This window comes from Psammomys obesus, unplaced genomic scaffold (genome assembly GCF_907164565.1).
Source record: "Psammomys obesus unplaced genomic scaffold, mPsaObe1.curated_primary_1811, whole genome shotgun sequence".
Lineage (NCBI taxonomy): Eukaryota > Metazoa > Chordata > Mammalia > Rodentia > Muridae > Psammomys > Psammomys obesus.
In genome coordinates this window covers 16372038-16392715 of record NW_026585689.1, presented here as the reverse complement: position 1 = coordinate 16392715, position 20678 = coordinate 16372038, and the positions used below count along the sequence as shown (strand labels likewise).

At 38.7% G+C, this 20678-nt stretch overlaps 1 protein-coding gene across 1 annotated transcript in view; it reads left to right on the top strand.

The window, feature by feature from the left end:
* Nsun3 (NOP2/Sun RNA methyltransferase 3) overlaps nucleotides 1–18815 on the top strand; it is a 58064-nt gene extending 39249 nt beyond the window's left edge. Inside the window, exon 6 of the mRNA XM_055593492.1 lies at nucleotides 17540–18815. Coding sequence (XP_055449467.1) covers nucleotides 17540–17810 — 271 coding nt within the window. The 3' untranslated portion in view covers nucleotides 17811–18815. The remainder of the gene's footprint in view (nucleotides 1–17539) is intronic.
* The last annotated feature ends 1863 nt before the right edge of the window (nucleotides 18816–20678 follow it).

Genomic DNA, 20678 nt, shown 5'->3' with positions numbered 1-20678 from the left:
GAGTTCTAGGGTATTCCCCACTTTTTTTTCTAGCCGATTTAATGTGTCTGGTTTTATGTTGAGGTCTTTGATCCAGTTGGACTTCAGTTTTGTGCAGGATGATAAGTATGGATATATTTTCATTTTTGTACATGTGGACATCCAGTTGGACCAGCACCATTTGTTGAAGATACTATCTTTTTTCCATTGTATGGTTTTGGCATCTTTGTCAAAGATCAGGTGTCCATAAGTGTGTGGGTTTATTTCTGGGTCCTCTGTTCGGTTTCATTAATCCACCATTCTGTTTCTATGCCAGTACCATGCAGTTTTTAAAACTGTTGCTCTATAGTACAACTAAAGATCAGGGATGGAGATACCTCCAAAAGATCTTTTATTGTAGAGGATTGTTTTAGCAATTCTGGTTATCTTGTTATTCCATATGAAGTTGAGAATTTTTCTTTCCAGGTCTGTAAAGAATTGTGTTGGTAATTTGATGGGAATTGCATTGAATCTGTAGATTGCTTTTGGTAAAATGGCCATTTTTACAATGTTAATCCTGCCAAGCCATGAGTATGGGAGATCTTTCCATCTTCTGATATCTTCTTCTAATTCTTTCTTCAGAGACTTCAAATTTTTTTCATACAAGTCTTTGACTTCCTTGATTAGGGTTACTCCGAGGTACCTTATGTCATTTGTGGCTATTGTGAAGGGTGTTGTTTCCCTAATTTCTTTCTCAGCCCTTTTGTCTTTTGTATGCAGGAAAGCTACTGATTTTTTTTTTTTTAATTTTTATTTTTATTTTTTCTTTTTAGTTACATTTTGTTAACTCTGTGTCCCAGCTGTATCCCGCTCCCTCATTCCCTCCCCAACCCCACACTCCCTCCCTGGTCTCCTCCCTGCCCCTTTCCAAGTCCCCTGATAGGGGAGGACCTCCTCCCCTTTCATCTGTCCCTGTTTTATCAGGTATCTTCAGGGCTGGCTGCAAAGTCCTCCTCTGTGGCCTAACAGACTGCTCCTCCCCTGGGGGGAGGTGTCAAACAGCCTGCCCTTGAGATCCTGTTAGAAATAGTCCGTGTCCCCCTTACTTTGGAAAACTACTTGGTTACTGAGCTACCACAGGCCACATCCGAGCAGAAGTTCTAGGTTATATCCATAGATGGTCCTTGGTTGAGTTTCAGTCTCAGAAAAGACCCTGTGCCCAGATATATTTGGTCCTTGTAGAGCTCCTATCCTTTCCATATCATACTAACTTCCCTTCTTTCATATGATTCCCTGCACTCTGCCGAGGGTTTGGTTATGAGTCTTAGTGTCTGCTTTGAAACACTGCTAGGTAGAGTCTTTCAGATGCCTTTTGTGGTAGACTCCTGTCATAAGTTCAAGGCACATCCCATTTGTCTTTCTAAATGAGGATTAATCACCTTCGCCTGTGTCCACTTTCTTGATTATCTTCTTTAGTTGTGTAGATTTCATTATGTTTATCATGTCTTGTAGGTCTATATAAGCGAGTATATACCAAGTTTGTCTTTCTCCTTCTGGGATACTTCACTCAGAATGATCTTTTCTAGATCCCACCACTTGCCTGCAAATTTCATGATTTCCTCCTTTTTGATTGCTGAGTAGTATTCCATTGTGTAAAAATACCACAATTTCTGTATCCATTCCTCCGTTGATGGACATCTGGGTTGTTTCCAAGTTCTGGCTATTACAAATAAAGCTGCTACGAACATGGTTGAACAAATGTCCTTGTTGTGTACTTGAGCAAATTTTGGGTATATACCTAGGAGTGGTATAGCTGGGTCTTGAGGTAGCACTACTCCTAGTTGTCTGAGAAAGCGCCAGATTGACTTCCAGAGTGGTTGAACCAGTTTACATTCCCACCAGCAATGGAGGAGGGTTCCCTTTTCTCCACAACCTCTCCAGCATGTGCTATCACTTGAGTTTTTCATCTTGGCCATTCTGATGGGTGTAAGGTGAAATCTCAGGGTCGTTTTGATTTGCATTTCCCTAATGGCTAATGAGGTTGAGCATTTCTTTAAGTGTTTCTCTGCCATTCGATGTTCCTCTTTCGAGAATTCTCTGTTTAGCTCTGTTCCCCATTTTTTAAGTGGATTACTTGGTTTGTTGCTTTTCTGCTTCTTTAGTTCTTTATATATACTTGATATTAGCCCTCTGTCAGATAAAGGGTTGGTGAAGATTCTTTCCCAATCTGTAGGCTGTCTATTTGTTTTGATGACAGTGTCTTTTGCTTTACAGAAGCTTTTCAGTTTCATGAGGTCCCATTTATTGATTGTTGCTCTTAGAGCCTGTGCTGTTGGTGTTCTGTTCAGGAAGTTGTCTCCTGTGCCAATGAGTTCTAGGCTGTTTCCCACTTTTTTTTCCAGCTGATTTAGAGTATCTGGTTTTATGTTGAGGTCCTTGATCCACTTGGACTTTAGTTTTGTGCAGGGTGATAAAGATTTTTTTTTGTTTTTGAGTTAATTTTGTATCCGGCCACTTTGCTGAAGGTGTTTATCAGCTGGAGGAGTTCCCTGGTGGAGTTTTTGGGGTCACTCACGTATACTATCATATCATCTGCAAATAGTGATAATTTGACTTCTTCTTTTCCAATCTGTATCCCCTTGATCTCCTTCCACTGTCTTATTGCTCTAGCAAGGACTTCCAGGACTATGTTGAAGAGATATGGGGAGAGTGGGCAGCCTTGTCTTGTCCCTGATTTTAGTGGGATTGCTTTAAGTTTCTCTCCGTTTAGTTTGATGTTGGCTATAGGCTTGCTGTATATTGCCTTTACTATGTTTAGATATATGCCTTGTATCCCTGATCGCTCCAAGACTTTAAACATGAATGGATGTTGGATTTTATCAAATGCTTTTTCAGCATCTAGGGAGATTATCATGTGGTTTTTTCTTTCAGTTTGTTAATATGGTGGATCACATTGATGGATTTCCGTATAATGAACCACCCCTGCATACCTGAGATGAAGCCTACTTGGTCATAGTGGATAATATCTTTGATGTGTTCTTGGATTCGGTTTGCAAGTATTTTGTTAAGTATTTTTGTATCAATGTTCATAAGGGAGATTGGCCTGAAATTCTCTTTCTTTGTTGGGTCTTTGTGAGGTTTAGGTACCAAGGTGACTGTGGCTTCATAGAATGAGTTTGGTAATGTTCCTTCTGTTTCTATTTTGTGGAATAGTTTGAAGAGAATTGGTGTTAGTTCTTCTTTGAAGGTCTGGTAGAATTCTGCGCTGAAGCCATCTGGTCCTGGGCTTTTTTTGGATGGGAGACTTTTGATGACCACTTCTATTTCTTTGGGGGATATACGACTATTTAGTTGATTTACCTGGTCCTGGTTCAGCTTTGGTAAGTCAAATCGATCAAGAAAATTGTCCATTTCATTTAGATTTTCAAATTTTGTGGCACATAGACTTTTGAAGTAAGTCCTAATGATTGTTTCGATTTCCTCAGTGTCTGTAGTTATGTCCCCCTTTTCTCTTCTGATTTTGTTGATTTGGGTGGTGTCTCTCTGCCCTTTAGTTAGCTTGGCTAAGGGTTTGTCTATCTTGTTGATTTTCTCAAAGAACCAGCTCTTGGTTTCATTGATTCTTTGAATGTTTTATTTGTTTCTAATTGATTGATTTCAGCCCTGAGTTTGATTATTTCCAGCCTTCTACTCCTTCTTGGTGTGTCTGCTTCTTCTTTTTCTAGGGTTTTTAAGTGAGCCATTAAGTTGCTTGAATGAGCTGTCTCGAATTTCTTCTTGTAGCACTTAGTGCTATGAACTTTCCTCTTAGCACTGCTTTCATTGTGTCCCACAAGTTTGGGTATGTTGTGTCTTCATTTTCATTGAGTTCTAGAAAGGCTTTAATTTCTTTCTTTATTTCTTCTCTGACCCAGCTGTCATTTAATAACAAGTTGTTCAGTTTCCATGTGTGTGTAGGCTTTTTGCTATTTCTGTTATTGTTGAGGTCCAGCTTTATTCCATGGTGATCAGACAAGATACAAGGGATTATTTCAATCTTCTTGTATATGTTGAGGCTTGCTTTGTGACCAACTATATGGTCTATTTTGGAGAAGGTTCCATGAGGTGCTGAGAAGAAGGTAAATTCTTTTGTGTTTGGGTGTAAAGTTCTGTAAATGTCTGTAGGTCCATTTGATTCATGACCTCTGTCAGAGATATTGTTTCTTTGTTTAATTTCTGTTTTGTTGACCTGTCCTTTGTTGAGAGTGGGGTGTTGAAGTCTCCCACTATTAATGTGTGGGGATGTATATGTGGTTTAAATTTTATCAATGTTTCTAATACGTGGGTGCTCTTGTATTTGGGGCATAGATGTTCAGGATTGTGATGTCTTCCTGGTGGAATTTTCCTTTGATGAGTATGAAGTGTCCTTCCCCAACTCTTTTTATTAATTTTGGTTGAAAGTCTATTTTATCAGATATTAGAATGGCTACTCCTGCTTGCTTCTTGGGTCCGTTTGCTTGGAAAGTTGTCTTCCAACCCTTTACCCTCAGGTAATGTCTATCTTTGTGTCTTAGGTGTGTTTCTTGTATGCAACAGATTGCTGGGTTTTGTTTACGTATCCATTCTGTTAATCTGTGTCTTTTTATTGGAGAGTTGAGTCCATTGATGTTGAGAGAGATTAGTGACCAATGGCTGTTAGGTCCCTTGATTTTGATGTTGGCTGTGGTCATCAGGTTGTGTGCTTGGTTGTTTTTTGTTTTACTGTAGTAAGGTTAATTATTTCCTGTGTTTTCTTGAAAGAAGCTAATTTTTGGGGGTTGTATTTTCCCTTCCAGTGTTTTCTGTAATGCTGGATTTGTTTGTAGGTATTGTTGAAATTTGTTTTTGTCATTGAATATCTTGTTTTCTCTGTCTATGAGGACTGAGTGTTTTACTCCATCCAGGCCCTTCTGGCTTTCATAGTCTCTGTTGAAAAGTCAGGTGTGATTCTAATGGGTTTGCCATTATATGTTACTTGGCCTTTTTCCCTTGCAGCTTTTAGTATTTTTTCTTTGTTCTGTATACTTACTGTTTTGATTATTATATGGCGGGAAGATTGAGTTTCTTTTCTGGTCAAATTTGTTGGGTGTTCTGTATGCCTCATGTAGTCTTATTGGCCTCTCCTTTAACTTGGGGAAATTTTCTTCAATGATTTTGTTGAAAATAATTTCTGGGCCTTGGAGAAGGGAGTCTTCTTTTTCCTCTATACCTATTATTCTTAGGTTTTGTCTTTTCATATTGTCTTGGAATTCTTGGATGGTCTGTATCAGGAATTTTTTGGATTTAACATTTTCTTTGACAGATACATCAATTTCTTCCATTGTATCTTCTACACCTGAGATTCTTTCTTCCTTCCATCTCTTGTAGTCTCTTGGTTATGCTTACCTCTGTAGTTCCTGTTTTCTTCCCTAGATTCTTCCTCTCCATTATTTCCTCCATTTGTGTTTTCTTTAATTTTTCCAATTCTATCTTCAGGTCTTGAGTTGTTTTGTTTACTTCCTTCACCTCTCTGATTGTACTTTCCTGTTTTTCTTTTAGTTCCTTCAACTCTGTTTCTTTTATTTCATTCAGTGCTTTAAGCATTTCCTTTCTAAAGGCCATAAACTGTTTGGCTGCAGCTTCCTCTATTTCTTTACGGATGGCAACATTCTGTTTGAGTTTATCTTCCTCTATGTCTTTACGTATCTTATTTGTTTCCTCTGTTATCATCTTCATGAGCATAGTTATTAGATCATCTTCTTGTATTTCAGTTATGCTGGGGTGTCCAGGGCTACTTGCCCCTGGGTAACTGGGTTCTGGAGATGCCATATTGCTCTGTCTTTTGTTGCTTGAGCTTTTACGCTGGCCTCTACCCATTGTGCTATCTTAGGTGTTTGGGGTTATTTTCTGGTGGTTCCTGTGGATCCTGTGGTGGAAAGAATCCCCTTTGCAGAAAGCTGGTTTTTCCTGAAGGATATCTTCTCAGCTTTTTGGGTATAGTCCCTGGATGGCTGGTGTTTTTTTAGGAGTTGCTGCTGCTCACCTCAGGGATAGAGACCTTTGTGGTAACTGTGGTCTTTGTTAGTCGAGACGGTTCTCTTCTCCCCCAGGGAAGTCCTGAGGACAGCTGCCCTGTTTCTGGCTTTCTTGCTGTAAATTTAATGATCAGCTGCTGTGACCCAGTTGGGCATCAGACGCGCAGCAACTGTTTGTGCCTGTGTATGGAGCACAGCTCCAGCGGCTCGGCCCCGCTGGTCTGCTAGTCTTTTTCCAGGGAAGGATTGGGTGATTTAAGTCAGTACAGTTTCCTTCCTACCCTGTGGATTCTCTGGAGACAGGGACTCTCAGTCTCTTTTTTTGCCCTGGTGCACACTGCTCAGTCTCCACCAGCTGGCTGGTGCACAGAAACTGCCTGTGTCTGCCTTTCCAGCCTTTGGGAGCCTGGGTGTCTGCCTAAACTGGGTAATTTTCCGGAGACCTTTTTGGGGTGGGGGGTGTCGGCTGAGTGCTCTGAGATCAGACGAGCCGTTTCCCTCCCTGTGTGTTTGCACCAGACAGTGAAACTCATTCGCTGGTGTCCTGGTGTCCACAGTTCTATCTGAGGTGGTGAATCAGGCGCACAGACAGGCAGGGCTCTGTGCTGGAGCCTGGGTCCCCGGCTCTGGCTCCGGGCTCGCTCCTGGGGTGCCGGTGGAACCTGAGTCTTTTCCAGGGGATATCTGGGTGACCTAAGGTCGGTTCCAATTGTTTCCTATACCGTGGGGTTATCTCTCAACTGGGAATTCCAGTCTCTGATAGTGTGGTGCGCATTGTTCAGTCTGGGACCGTGACCAGAGACACTGGCTTGTGGCTCTGGGCTGGGGCTGGGGCTGGCGGCGGGTAGCCAAGCGTCTGGCCGAACCAGGATCTCTTTTGTGGTTTAGCTGGGTGAGTTAAAAGCTGATTGAATCCCCCACCGTGGGCTATCCTCTCACCTGGGAAACACAATGACTGTGTTTTATGGCCACGAGTTCTAATTGCTGGTCACTGTGCTGATCCTGCTGCTGCTGCTCAGAATGAGAGTCCTCCCTGCGCCGCCATCTTGCCCCGCTCACATTTTCTACTGTCTTATGCATACAGGCTGAACTAGTAGATCTGTAGTTGTGTGTGGACTTTAAGAAATCATGCCAATTAAATAACTCTTTAAAGAGATAGAGAATGCAAATTTGAAAAAAAATATGGAGGAATAGTCAAGGTCATTGGCCAATTAGCTAGGGTTCTCAAATGAAACTTTTACAATTAGGGAAGTTAATAAGTTCATATTTCACAGGGTAGACCAGCAGGTTGGAGACCTAGGGAAAAGCCCATATTACACTTTGAGTCCATCACAGTCTGCTACAGAGTTTCTTCATTAAGTGAGGTCATCATTTTCTTCAATTCAGTCTTGCAACTAACTGTTCAAGTCCCACCCACATTATGAAGTGCAGCCTGCTTTATTAGTCTCTCAATTCAAATGCTAATTTTATTTAACCCCTCTACCCTCACAGATATGCTCAGAATAATATTTAGCCAAGTATCTGAGCATAGTGGTTCAATGAAGTTTTAAAATGTCACCAGTTATCACTCTAGCATTTTAATGTTTAGTTTTGCAACTTTGTTCCCTATTACCTGCTTATTTTACCATTATCATATTTTAGATTCTGCTATAACAACTACAGCATGATACCAAGTTTGGTATTAATGAAAGTAATTGTTTTCCTGATATAACAGAGAAGAGACACTTTATATAATAATGACTTAAATAAATAATAATATAAGTAAGCTTCCTAAAGTATACTGGCAATCAGTAGACAGCCAGGTTCCACAATCATCAGAGCCTGAGCCTATGAGGACAGCCAGTCCAGTTCTTACTGTTGAATTAGAATTCTACTTGTAGGAAGGGGTAAATAAGTATAACTAACATTATGTACACTCAGGTTCTCAGGTCACTGCCTCAGACATGCCAGCTTCTGGTTTATGTGAAAATGCCTGAAGCCATGTAGGTTTTCCTTTCCTTCCATGAGTATTTGGTATAGCCGGGATGATAAATGAATGTCTGTGGCATCCTAGGTCTTGTCACCCTAGATTCCATACTTAGGTTAGCTGTTTCACTGTTTGCTTTAGGGGAAAGCAGTGGTGACGCTTGTAGCCCTACTCTGCTACTAACTCTGGTGGGAGTCTGCACTTCCCTAATTAGCAATGTGATTTAGTCATGGTTTGTGACCCTTGGTTTGATAAATGGAGCCTGACTATTTAACTTGTACACTTTGTAAGGTCTTATTAAGACTGCATGTGCAGTGCATCAAGTAAACAGGAAATAATGTTATACATAGACAGATCACATTTCCTTCAGGTAGATCAGTTTGTTACTGGTAGTTAGCAGTTGGTTTTTAGGCTGCCTGTTTCTAAGTTCTTAGCATCTTAAGAATGAAATGAAAGTGTACACAGATTACAGAATAGCAAAAATATTTTATTCAGAAAAATTAGTAGCACAGGTCAGATTTGCTGCAAGAGAGCAGAGGGCCACTTGAATGAAGATATTCCAAGGCCCTGAGTATTCTGTGAGGCTTCCTTTTATGGGGTTGAAGAATAGGAGAGTTTTGCTTGCCTGCTCCAAGTTAATTGGAGCCAAACCTACATTTTCCTTTTTCAGGAGCATTATATATATATATATTCCCAAACAAAGAGTAAAATTGTCTTTATGGGATGATATATGCCAAGTATGTAATGTCCTCTGGAACGAGGTGTCGTACTTTTGTAGTTTAGCTGTCATTTGAGCAGTGGGACTAGGTAGGACACTTCCAGTTTTCATATTATCATGACCTATTTTCTTTTCAGCACAGGTTGCAATGCCTTGTAAAGTAATGTGACCCAGAATCTAAAATATTGCTTGACTCTAAGTGATTAACATAACTAGTTACAGAATTGGCTTCTCATGCTTACTTTAAATGTTTAAAATTATTTTACTTTTACTTGATTTTTAAAAGGATTTTATTTTCATATCTAAATGTGTGTCTATATGTCACATATGTGTTGGTGTCAGTAGAGGCCAAAGGAAGGCAGGGTACACCTACCCTTCAGCTGAAGCTATAGATGGTTGGGGGCTGCCTAGTCTGTGTGCTTGGAACCAATCTCAGCAATTTGGGAAGCACCAAGTGTTCTTAACCACTTGGTTAAGAGTCTTCCTTACTTTTTTTTTAAGTGTAATGCTAAAGTTTCTAAGGAGGATAGGCTTGCTGATATTGTGTTCTGTCTGCTAAAGTGAGTATGTGAGTTTCATTTTATTGTTTGCCCATGTTTATGTCAAATAATATGGTACAAGTGCCGTAATTCTACAATGATAGTAGAAAGACAGGAATGAATATGAAAAGTAAATATATTAGTTATAGTATTTTTCAGTCATCATCTGTATTTTCAAGAATAAGGGAACCTCGGCATCAGCAATTGGAGGTGAGACAGGAGCTACATCTTTAAATATATTATATTACAGTGGTGACATAAAGGGAAGTCACCTACTGTCAGGTCTTGAGGAATTAGTGAAAAAGGAAAACTAAAACCATTTTCTTCTTTATCTTCTTTAGTCAAAAGATGGCACTGTTGCTGTGCTGATAGGTTTTTGTTTTGTTTTGTTTTTCTCCTATAATGTAATTTTGGGCCTTTTTAAATGCAGAAAACAGTTAAATGTGCTGATCTAATTAACAGCGACCCTCCCCGCTGAATGCCAGGCTTTCTAATCAGGTAGTAGAAGAATAGATGAGAAAGAGGAATTTATAGCTTTTAAATATTAGGTGGACTTAATAGTATTTACATATAGAATATTCTTTGAGATTGAGATTTGTCATAAGGAACATAGGACAGGACATTCTGTGTCATGTGGTAAATCTTGGCTGAGTATTACATTGCCTTCCTTTGGTACTTCGATAACTGTCAGGGTACTAAGACATGTTTGCTTATCTATTTTATTTTAGCTTTCTAGGTTCATGAAACATGTGCTGTTATGAAAGTACTATGTTTTTCCTTCAAGGATTTAAATTCAGGTAGCCGTTTGCTTTTTCTTCTTGTTCTCTGTAAATCTAGTGCTGGTAGTTGGAGCTAGTGAGCCCATCTGGAAACCAAAAGATGAACAGAGAAGGAGCACATTCTTACCTTGTTTTTGAGCCAGTATCTCAAAGGTTTCTTGATGGTTGAAGCTTCCTGTAAGTAGACCGTTGAAGGATGAAAAGCAGAGAATTTAATTTTCGGAAAGATAAAAGGAATGCCTTAACAATTGGTTTCAGTTAGTACCTATACGCATAGCTCTGGGGTTTTTGGTTTGTTTTGTTGTTTTTAATACAAACACAAAGCACTTTGATGTCAAGAGGATGGAACCCTTGATGTCTTACAAAATAAAAAAAAAAATAGTTTTTCTTCTTATGTTAGGATAAGAAAGCACTGGTGTGCATTACAGACTACTTATTAGTAGATATGCCTGCCTGATGATTTGCCCCTGTTGAACCACGCCTGAGGCATGCTAAGCAAGTGCTCTACCGCTGTGCTACATGATCAACCCTTTCTGATGCCTTTTAAAATTAACATTTTCATTGTCTGCTTATATAAAGCACTGAAAGAATGTTCAATGGATAACTATGTGGTTATTTGTAGATATATTACAGATCCTATTTTATAAAACTTTTCAGTGAAGCCTATTTGAATATAAGATAGAAGCTCAAAATCAGATTCAAAACACCTGCGGTGTGGTGTTGGTGTTTTCAGATCTTAGACATTTGGATGGGGGTTGAGAGAGTACAGTATATATTTGATATATAGGACACCCTCTTCTTTGCCAGAGAGTTTAGAGGGATACTCTGTAATCAGGCATGTTAACTCTTACAAAAACATAAAGATAGTTACACCATATGCCATAAGTAGATTTGTGTTAGTTATTACTTTTAGACTAATGAAAACTTGAAAAACAAAATTTATAGGTTTCAGTGCTTTTTAGTGTTAATGGGAAAGTACAAGGGAGAGTTGGCTTGAAATCCCATTCCCATTTACTCAGTAAATGTCCAGTGATACAGTAGGGGTTTTGTTTCATTTAAGAACACAAAATGCCCTTCTGCATAATGGCTTCCTCAGTAGCACTATGCCTGGCTTTGTTTTCAGATGCGTCATTAACTAGATGCTTATGCACAAGATGCATTTCAGCCTTTTCTTTAAGGCATTGAAAAGTAACAGAAGATTTGAAGAGAGCTAGCTATCCTACATCAGCCGTAAAACACCAGGGCAAGTGGAATGCTTTCTGTACTGAGTGGCCATTCTTTCTTTGTTAGTAGTACTTGCTATAAGGGATTTTCCACTGCATTTTATTTTCTTAACAGTATTGTCTCTGTTTACTACAACAGTGCTCTGAGATAGAATTTTACTTTATATTTCAAATGGGGTTTAAGCCTGATGAGCACTTCTGTAGGAAGCTTCTGGGAAAATATAGGTGCTTTAGGGAAATGAGAGGGATTGTATAGTGTGGCATTCTGCTTTCTTAAAAAGGACTTCTCCACTTCTCCAAACAACGTTTATGATATATTTTGACATTGGATATCCCAGGATAATGTTTATCTGTTCTCATTTTAGAAATAGAGATGTAACAGTTTGAGTTATGAGCATTTCTGATTCTGTTCTAGTTAGCATGATACTTTAAGTAAGCCTTCCTCTGCTGCTTTTCAGTGTTGAATGATGCGCTTTTTTTTTTTTTTTTTGCTTTTGTTTTTGTTTTTGTTACTCTGTATCTTTGGCTGTCCTGGAGTTCACTCAGTAGACCAGGCTGGCCTCCAACTCACAGAGATCTGCCTGCCTTTGCCTGCCCATGTGCTGGCATTACAGGCATGTGCCACTGTGCCTGTCTAAATAATGTGTCTTAACTCAACATTATTTGTGATCATTTTATGCATTATAGCTAATGGTTATTGTACAGGTACGTTTGCCAAGGTCTTGTTAACCTAGGTATGTCAGGGATATTGAGAAAGAAGGCCATTGCTCCTTTGGAGAAAGTTAGCATAGCAGTTTAGTGTTCTTCCCTCTCAGTAGAAACAGAAAAGAATAATGTCAACAGCACAGAAGCTCATGCTGGAGGGAGAAGCCTGTTAACTTCTCTCTGCCTCTTTGTGTCTGGATTTGTTTTTTGTTTTGTTTTGTTTGGGGGGTTTCTTTGTTTCTTTGTTTATTTGTTTTTGCCTGGTCTTCCTTTGTCTTTGTATGTGGCCAACATCATACTAATTTGCCAGAATGTATTATTCAACTCTCTGGTCTTTAAATGCCTTTCCATCCCAAATTTTAGCCTTGTAGTGAGTTTGTTAAGGTCTACCAAACTTCATTGCTTAAAAACATACTTGGGTCAGAAGGAAGGAAAAAAAAACCTCCCCTATCAGTGGACTTGGGGAGGGACATACGTGTAGAAGGGGGAGGAAGGGAAGGACTGGGAGGGGAGGAGGGAGGGAACCACAGGGGGGATATAAAGTGAATAAAGTGTAATTAATAAAAAAATTTAAAAAAAAACATACTTAGAGGTTGCCTGCCCCAGAGGGTCTACTTACTCTTTATGCATGCTTTTAGTCCCTAATGTTTACCCATATGTTCGTCTTGTTCTCTGCAGTATGTACACATATAGTGTTAGGGTCAGGAAAAGGCTTCTTATCTATAGACACCAGAGATGAGAATTATCAATAAGATAACACCTCTGTGCTAAGAACAGTGATGACTAGAGTCTCATCACACGAATAGGATGAAAGTGTTTAATATTTGACCAAATTATGATCTGAGAGGAGGAGATTGTGCAGCATATCTCTGTGAACCAGAGTCATCACAAAAGTCCTTGAAATGAGAAGGAAGCACAGAGGTAGACTAGTAGCTGTGGTGACAGAGCTCAGGTTGGAATGACAGCATTGCCCGGCCAAGGTACATGGATGCTAAAATCAAAACAAAATACAAGCAAGGATTCCTCCCCTGGAGCTTGCAGGGGTAATGTAGCTTAGGAACACCCTGATTTGATTCATGAAGCCTATTATAAACTGTGGGGTCCAGAGACCTGATGGAGATATGGCTGATATACTTTAAGCCACTAAATGTGTTGTCATTTTACCAGAATGTGTATTAGACCTACTCACAATTGAGATCACTTTATACTGACTATGGCAGTAGGTGTGTAGTTTTAAAAAATCTATTAGGTTGTCACTGTGCAAAAGATATATATGTAGTTTTGAATGCAGATGTCTTTAAACTCCCAGTAAAAGAACTATTTTAGTCTTAATTCCACAGATAACAAAGCTAGTACTTAATGAAGTAAGGATGAGGGTTTTTTCCTCGCATTAATGTTGCACCAAAGGACACAGAAGCCTCACCATTTGCAAATTATATGTTTCTGGTTTGATGCAAATTTAAATTAATTTGTACAATATTCTTCTGATTCTTCTCCATTGTTTTTATTCCAAAATCCATAATTTATCTTCTAAACTTAGGTTGGCATAACTTAGCTGGCCACATTAATTTCTAAACTAAAAATTATATGCAATAACACAAAGGCTTTATTTTTAATACATATTGGATTAATCTCAAAACCTTAGGCAAAACGTTAGAGATTCCCATCAAATGCTTCTTGCCACTTGCTACTGCTTTTGTCATTTAATTCCCCAAGTATGTGTGTACAGTACATTTTATTCAGCAAAGGGAAGTCTGAATTCTAGGTACTAGAATGGGAAGTCTATAAATTCTAGGTACTAGAAAATGTTAGCTATCTGGGATTTCAGGGCATAGGCTGTCTGGAGATTAAGTTATCCCCTAACAATGAAAATTTGTACAAATTTTCCCAATTAATGATGGTGGGAAAAGTAGGTACTTATCCAACTGTTAAATCTCTCCTATCATTTTATTATCATTGAAATTAACCATAAAGGTAAAAATCTAGAAATACAATTGAGTGTCTACTTGAATGTTGCTCTCTCCTCCTTAAATGTTGCCACAATTCCTCCTGTTATCAGAGGCAATGACTATCACATATTTCTCATATTATTTTATTCTCCAGGTCACTGCCAAATCTCTAAAGAACATCCCCAGATCTTTAAATAGTATGTTTTCCTTTCTGTAGCTTTTGGGCACTGGCTAATAACCTGCTGCTGGTATTTATCTCACTTACATGACCCTGCATCCCGTGTTCTTAGCCATCCTGTGACTACTGATTGCACAGACTTAATTTTATAATGAGTGTAATACACCTGGACACTGAATTACCCACTTCTTTCAGAGTCAGCTCTGAGATCTCCATTTCTTAGTCTACTACTGGCTAGTCTCTGTCTGTCTATCTTCTATTTTTCTATCTATCTGTATCTGTCCATATCTATCTATCTATCTATCTATCTATCTATCTATCTATCTATCTAATAATCAAGGGCATCTCCTCTTCTTGCTTCCTAAATTAAGTGTATTTGTGTGCTGACCCTGCCAAACATAGATCTCTCTTATATATTTCTCAGTACATTTTGATGGTATTTTCATTTTCATAGTTGCCAACCTTGGTACTATTCCTTCTGAAGTTTTATCTACTATCTATTAATAATACTTATTTATGGAGTGATTCTGAATACTGAAGATCAATAAACAGTTTGTTTAACACTATGAATATTGCTTATTGTATACTTGGGTAATGTGTTAAAATTAAATTTTATCTTTCTATTAGTTCAATTTTATGATAGGAGTACTACTGAATTTTCCTGGAATGAGAGCATCAAACTTTCTCTGTCCCAGCTGTGCATGACATATCTTGATTTTTCTCACCTATCAGTCATTCTTCATGGAGACCTCCTTCTCCTTGCAACCTGACAAGGTCCAAACTTCCCACACTGCTCTTGCTCTTACAAACTCACATGGATGCTGTCACAGGATTATTTGTGTTTGTATGTGTGCATATACTTTGTATGAAGTTTGTCTTGGCCACCATGGCAAAGTGCGCCACACCGAGGAGCTTCCGAAGTACTTTATTTCTGACAGCTGACAGGCTGCAGGTCTGAGAGAGACACTAATAGGACTGGTTTCTTCTGAAGCCTCACTCCATGACTTCCTTCCCTTTTGTTGCTTGCATATTCCTTTCTCTGTAACTCTATCTAAATTTCCTCCTGTAACAATATCAGCTAAATTTGATTAGTGTACACTCTCCAATGATTGGGTTTCAGCTCAATTAACTCATAAAGGAGCCCCTTTCCAAATTCAGTTCCATGCAGAGACAATGTGTGTTTACATAGCATTGTTTAAGAGACTCATATCATACACTGGTATATTTGTGTTTCCATAGTTAGTCTCCCTGAGATAACTGTGAGAATGTGGTATTTGTGAAAATAAAGGCATGTTGTTGTTAGGTCTCTGGATTTATTATTTTTGATAATTTTTCAAAATTCTACTCTCATACATTATATCCCAACTGTAATTTCCCCTCCCTCCACTCTTCTTCATGAATGGAGGAGATTTTTTAAAATTATTTTGAGAGTAAGGGGAACAGGGGCTGTCTCTGACGTGAACTCAGTGGCTGGCTCTTTGATCACCTCCCCCTGAGTGGGAAGCAGCCTTACCAGGCCACAGAGGAAGACTCTGAAAGACAGTCCTACTCCTGATAGGCTAAGGTTAGAAGGAAGGGGAGGAGGTCCTCCACTATCAGTGGGTTGGGGAAGGGGCATGGGAGGAGATGAGGGAGGGAGAGAGGGCGGGATTGGGAGGGGATGAGGATGATGCTACAGATGGGATACAAAGTGAATAAATTGTAATAAATTAAAAATTATATTAAAAATGAATAAAGAAAAAAAGAGACTAATATAATGACCTCATTTTCCCTCCCCTTCCCTTTCCTTCCTCTCACATAGCCCGTCTTGCTCTTTCAAACACATGGCCTCTTTTTTATTAGTTGTTCTTACATATTTGTATGTCCCTAAATTTGAAAATACAACCTGCTCAGCCTATACAGTGTTACTTGTATATGTATGTTTTCAGGGCTGAGCACTTGGTATTGGATATAGTGTGCTTTTCCTTGGGGAATTTTGAGACAGGTCAGCCTATCTGTGTAAGCCTGGCTGCACTGGTATTCACTATGTAGCCAAGGCTGGCCTCAAACTCATAGCAATTCTCTTTCCTCAGACTTTCCAGTGCTAAATTTAGATGTGTAAGACATCACACCAGGTAGGAGGTGTCTTAAATTGTTAGTGTTTATGTTGTTTTGCTTTATTCAGTGATACATGTCCAATACCTAGACAATACCTAGTATATCTTAGGTATTACATGAATAATAATGAATGTGGTAGCCTCTTGATATGTTCCTTCCAACTAAAGAGTCATGTCTTTTCGCATTTCTGGAAAGTTATCTTCTATTATATTAATTCAACCCCTGTTGTCAAAAAAATTCTTTGCATTATTTTTCCAGTTCTGTTAATTGAATTTTGGACAACTTTGATTGATTTCATTTTGAGTCTATCTGTTGTTCTATTTTGAAGGGGATTGGATATGTTGACCTTTAACTTTACAGTGCTTTACAGACTATTCTTTATTTTGATAAACATATATTAAATTTCTATGAGCTGTCTTGTTGTTTTCTTAGGATGTTGCTATTTTATGAGTGGTCTATCTTTGCTGATCTTTTTGTGGTAATGGTGTCATATTTTGTTTCCTGACTTACATTGTCACTTAATTCCTAGGCCACATTTTTGCTATTTGTGTTCTTTTTCTTATGTATTGATTACTTATTTCTTGGGACTCCTTGGTCATACTGTTTTAGTCTGTAATAATACAACAATGGGCAGGAGGCTTATTATAAAGGTGGGAGCTTTTTCCTGCTGATATCACACTATGTTAAGCTGGCTCTTAATATAGAGCAGTGGTTTTTCAACCTATGGGTCATGACCCTTTGACAAACCTCTGTCTCCAAAAATATTTACATTTTGATTCATAGCAGTAGCAGAATTACAGTTATGAAGTAGCAGTGAAAATAATTTGTAATTGGGGTCACCACAATATGAGGAACTCTATTAAAGGGTTGCAGCAGTAGGAATGTTGAGAACCACTGCTCTAGAGGATCCCTTTAAAGTAGTATGCAAGGTCTTTGGTTTGAGGAATGGCCCACACTCGCTTATATCTCCACAAACTACTTATTCCTCTTTCTTAGGTAATACCTTCTGATTTTCACCTGATAGCCCAACATAGAGTATGTAGACTATGATCGGTGCTTTAGTATGTCTGTTTCCAGCTACTGTCTTTGATTTCTGTTTTATTTTCATGGCTTACAAGACAAACACATTACCCGAATTCTTTCTCCTTTTCCCTACCCTTAAAAGAACAAATCATTAACCAAACTCACTTTTCCTGACTTTTTCATCTTGATTTATCTGGTTACTATGTCCTAGTCATCAGTGATAAATGCAAACGAACTATGTGTAGGATCAGAGAATCACCAGAGTTACTGCATCCTGAGCCAGAGTAAAGCTCGTATGTAATCTTCTTGACTTGGATCCCCTATGTTACTTTTTGTACCTAACTCATCTCTTCATTTTTCCATTACACACAGGTCTGCAATTAAAGCGTTACGTCCTGGAGGGCTACTTGTGTACTCCACATGCACACTTTCCAAGGCTGAAAATCAAGACGTGATCAGTGAAGTCTTAAGTTCTGACAGTAACATCATGCCTGTGGATATTAGCGGGATAGCAAGAACTTGCTCCCAAGACTTCACATTTGCTCCCAGTAACCAGAAATGCAGCCTTTTGGTGATTCCTGAAAAGGGCAAAGCTTGGGGCCCAATGTATATAGCCAAACTGAAAAAACAAAAAAAATCATGAGTATAGGAAAATGGCACCATGAATTTTGTAAGCCGTGTTGATATGTTATTATATGTATATTTTCTGAGCTTACCACATGTTAGTATGTAAATACTTACAGTCACTTTCCCTAGGACCATTTAGAATCCTCTTTAGTTAGTACTTCAGCCTCAAAGATTAGGCTTAAGAAATTTTCAGGTATAATTTTGTTCCACCAAACTTATCTATAGTAATGATTTAAAGTGGGACATATGGTATCGTTTGTGTATAATAAATTTTTGTTTTTTTAATTGGGATTTTATAGTTAACTAGAATACATGGATCTGAGCATAAAATGTTTAAGACTGTATTCTAAAACATGGGTGTTTTATCCTTCAAAAATGTGTATTTGCCAATCCTCTTAACCATTTCCTCATCAAATGTGTAGATACTTTTTGTGAAAACAATTGGTACACCAAGGCTAACTTCTTAAGCAGCACAACTTTCTAGTTCTAGCAAAATAAGTTTCTTATTTGCAAAGTTGTTTTGTGTTAAGGACTGTCTTCTGTTTACTGCAAAGGTCAGTGACTCTATTGACACCAGCTTTATTTCTCCCCATTTTCTTTTATTCACAAATAGAAATTGAAAGGGTAAATTATGTTGAAAGGCCTTTAGAACAGCAGATTCATATGCACGGGTTTGACTTTCGACATTCAGCTTGTAGAATAATGGAATCTATCCAGCAGGCTATAAAGCAAGCACTTGAAGCAAACCCAGAATGATTAATAACGGCAATAACTGAACTATATTTGGAGTGTTTTCTTACATAATTGCAGTCATAATGAGTACTACAGAATCTGATTATCTTACAGTTGCAATCTGGAGGGGCTTTTTATTTCACTTGGTTATAAAATGTTATATGAGAGTGTGATGTCACATATTAATGTAGAAGAGGAAGTTGTCTAATGAGAGTCAATTACCCGTTACCAAGACCCTAAACCATTCACTGAATGGCTCTCTCTATTTAGTCATATCTCATGAGTTTTGTGTGTGCATATATATATATATATATATATATATATATATATATATATATGCGCTTAGGATTTTTGAGTCAATTTTCAATCATGATTTTTTTTAATTTAGAAATTGATACACTTATATCCAAACATATATTTCCAAATGTTTTAAGGAAAAAAAAATATACTAGTATACATGGCAGCTCATGCCTATAATCCCAGCATTTGGGAGACTGAGGCAGAAGGATTATAAATTCAGGTCCAGCCTGGGCTGCCTAGTAACACCCTCTTTAAGAAAGAACTAGGGAGGAGGACAAAGGGAAGGAGGGAAAGCTAGAGTGAGAGAGAAATTTACAAAGCATAGAAATTAGCTTTTTACATTTAAACAAATTATTTTTATCCTATTTTATGTGCATGAATGTCTTGCCTACATGTATGTCAGTGTATCAAGTGCATACCTATTGCCTGAGGAAGTCAGAAAAGGGCTTCAGATCCCCTAGAACTAGAGATGTAGATAGTTGTGAACCACCATGTGGGGATTGAACCCTAGTCTTCTGCAAAAGCAACAAGTGCTGTTAACTACTCAGCCATTAGCCCAAAATTAACTTAAAAAATCAACTATGGGAGCATAAAATTCCACTGATCAACAATAGCATTTGTTTGTTCTGTTCATTAATCTGTTCATTACATACCGGGAACCCAGATGAGAGCTGGCTCCATTGCCAGGCCCTCCTCCTGTCACTGTGCTGTCTCACCCAAAATGGATTGTAAGAGCTTCAAGATTAGCGGCTGGGCTGCCTTTACACCTGTTATCCACTATTCAGTTTCCCACTTATGCACAATTCCCTATTCTCAGAGCATCAAAGGCTTCACCAGTACTTGGGAAAGAAAAGCCATTGGGCAGAGTACAGGAAATCTTTTGGGAAAAAAAGGGGATATAGAAAGACATGGAGGGGCAGGAGCTCCACAAGGAGACCAACAAAGCCAAAAAAATCTGAGCTCAGAAGGTCCTGCAGAGACTGATGAATCAACCAAGGACTTAGCGTGGAGAAGACCTCGACCCCCTGCTCAGATATAGCCTATGGGCAGTTCAGTCTCCATATGGGTTCCCTAGTAAGTGGAGCAGGGGCTGTCTCTGACATGGACTCAGTAGCCAACTCTTTGATCACTTCCCCCTTGGAAGGTGGCCTAACTAGGCTACAGAGAAAGGGGATACAGACAGTCCTGATGAGACCTGATAGGCTATGGTGAGATAGGAGGAAGAGGTCCTCCCCTATCAGTTGGACTATTGGAGGGACATAGGGGGAGAAGAGAGTGGATGGGTGGGACTGGGAGATGATGGGGGAAGGGGGTAAGGCTACAGCCTGGATACAAAGTAAATAAATTGTAATAAGTAAACAAATAAATTTTAAAAAAGAATTATTTCAGTCCTTTTCTGAGGAAGTGTGTCTTGTGATTGTAATACTAAGGTATCTCTCTTAGAAGTATGTTATGCCTCCCTCTCCACACAGGTGGTGAGCTGAAGGACAGAAATTTGGGCAGCCTTGCAATGTCAAATGAAAACTGAAAAATAATTGATGCTGCTTTCTGTGGCATGCAGTCACTTTCAAAACAGCTTCATAAAAATTTAGGTTACCTACCAACACATTACCTTCTCCCTGCCATTAGCGCACTGAGCAGCCACTAGTTTCACAAATAGACTAAGAACAAATGTAATGCATTTAAATGGTTTGTACTAAATTTTTAAAGTATAAGATACCATTTGTGGTTTGGCGTCAAGGTGGCCTACTGTTCTTTATCCTATTACATATATCCTTTTAGCCTTATACTTAAATTACATATTATTCCCTTAGTGGTACTGTGAAAAATATGCTTTCATATAGCGTAGGTA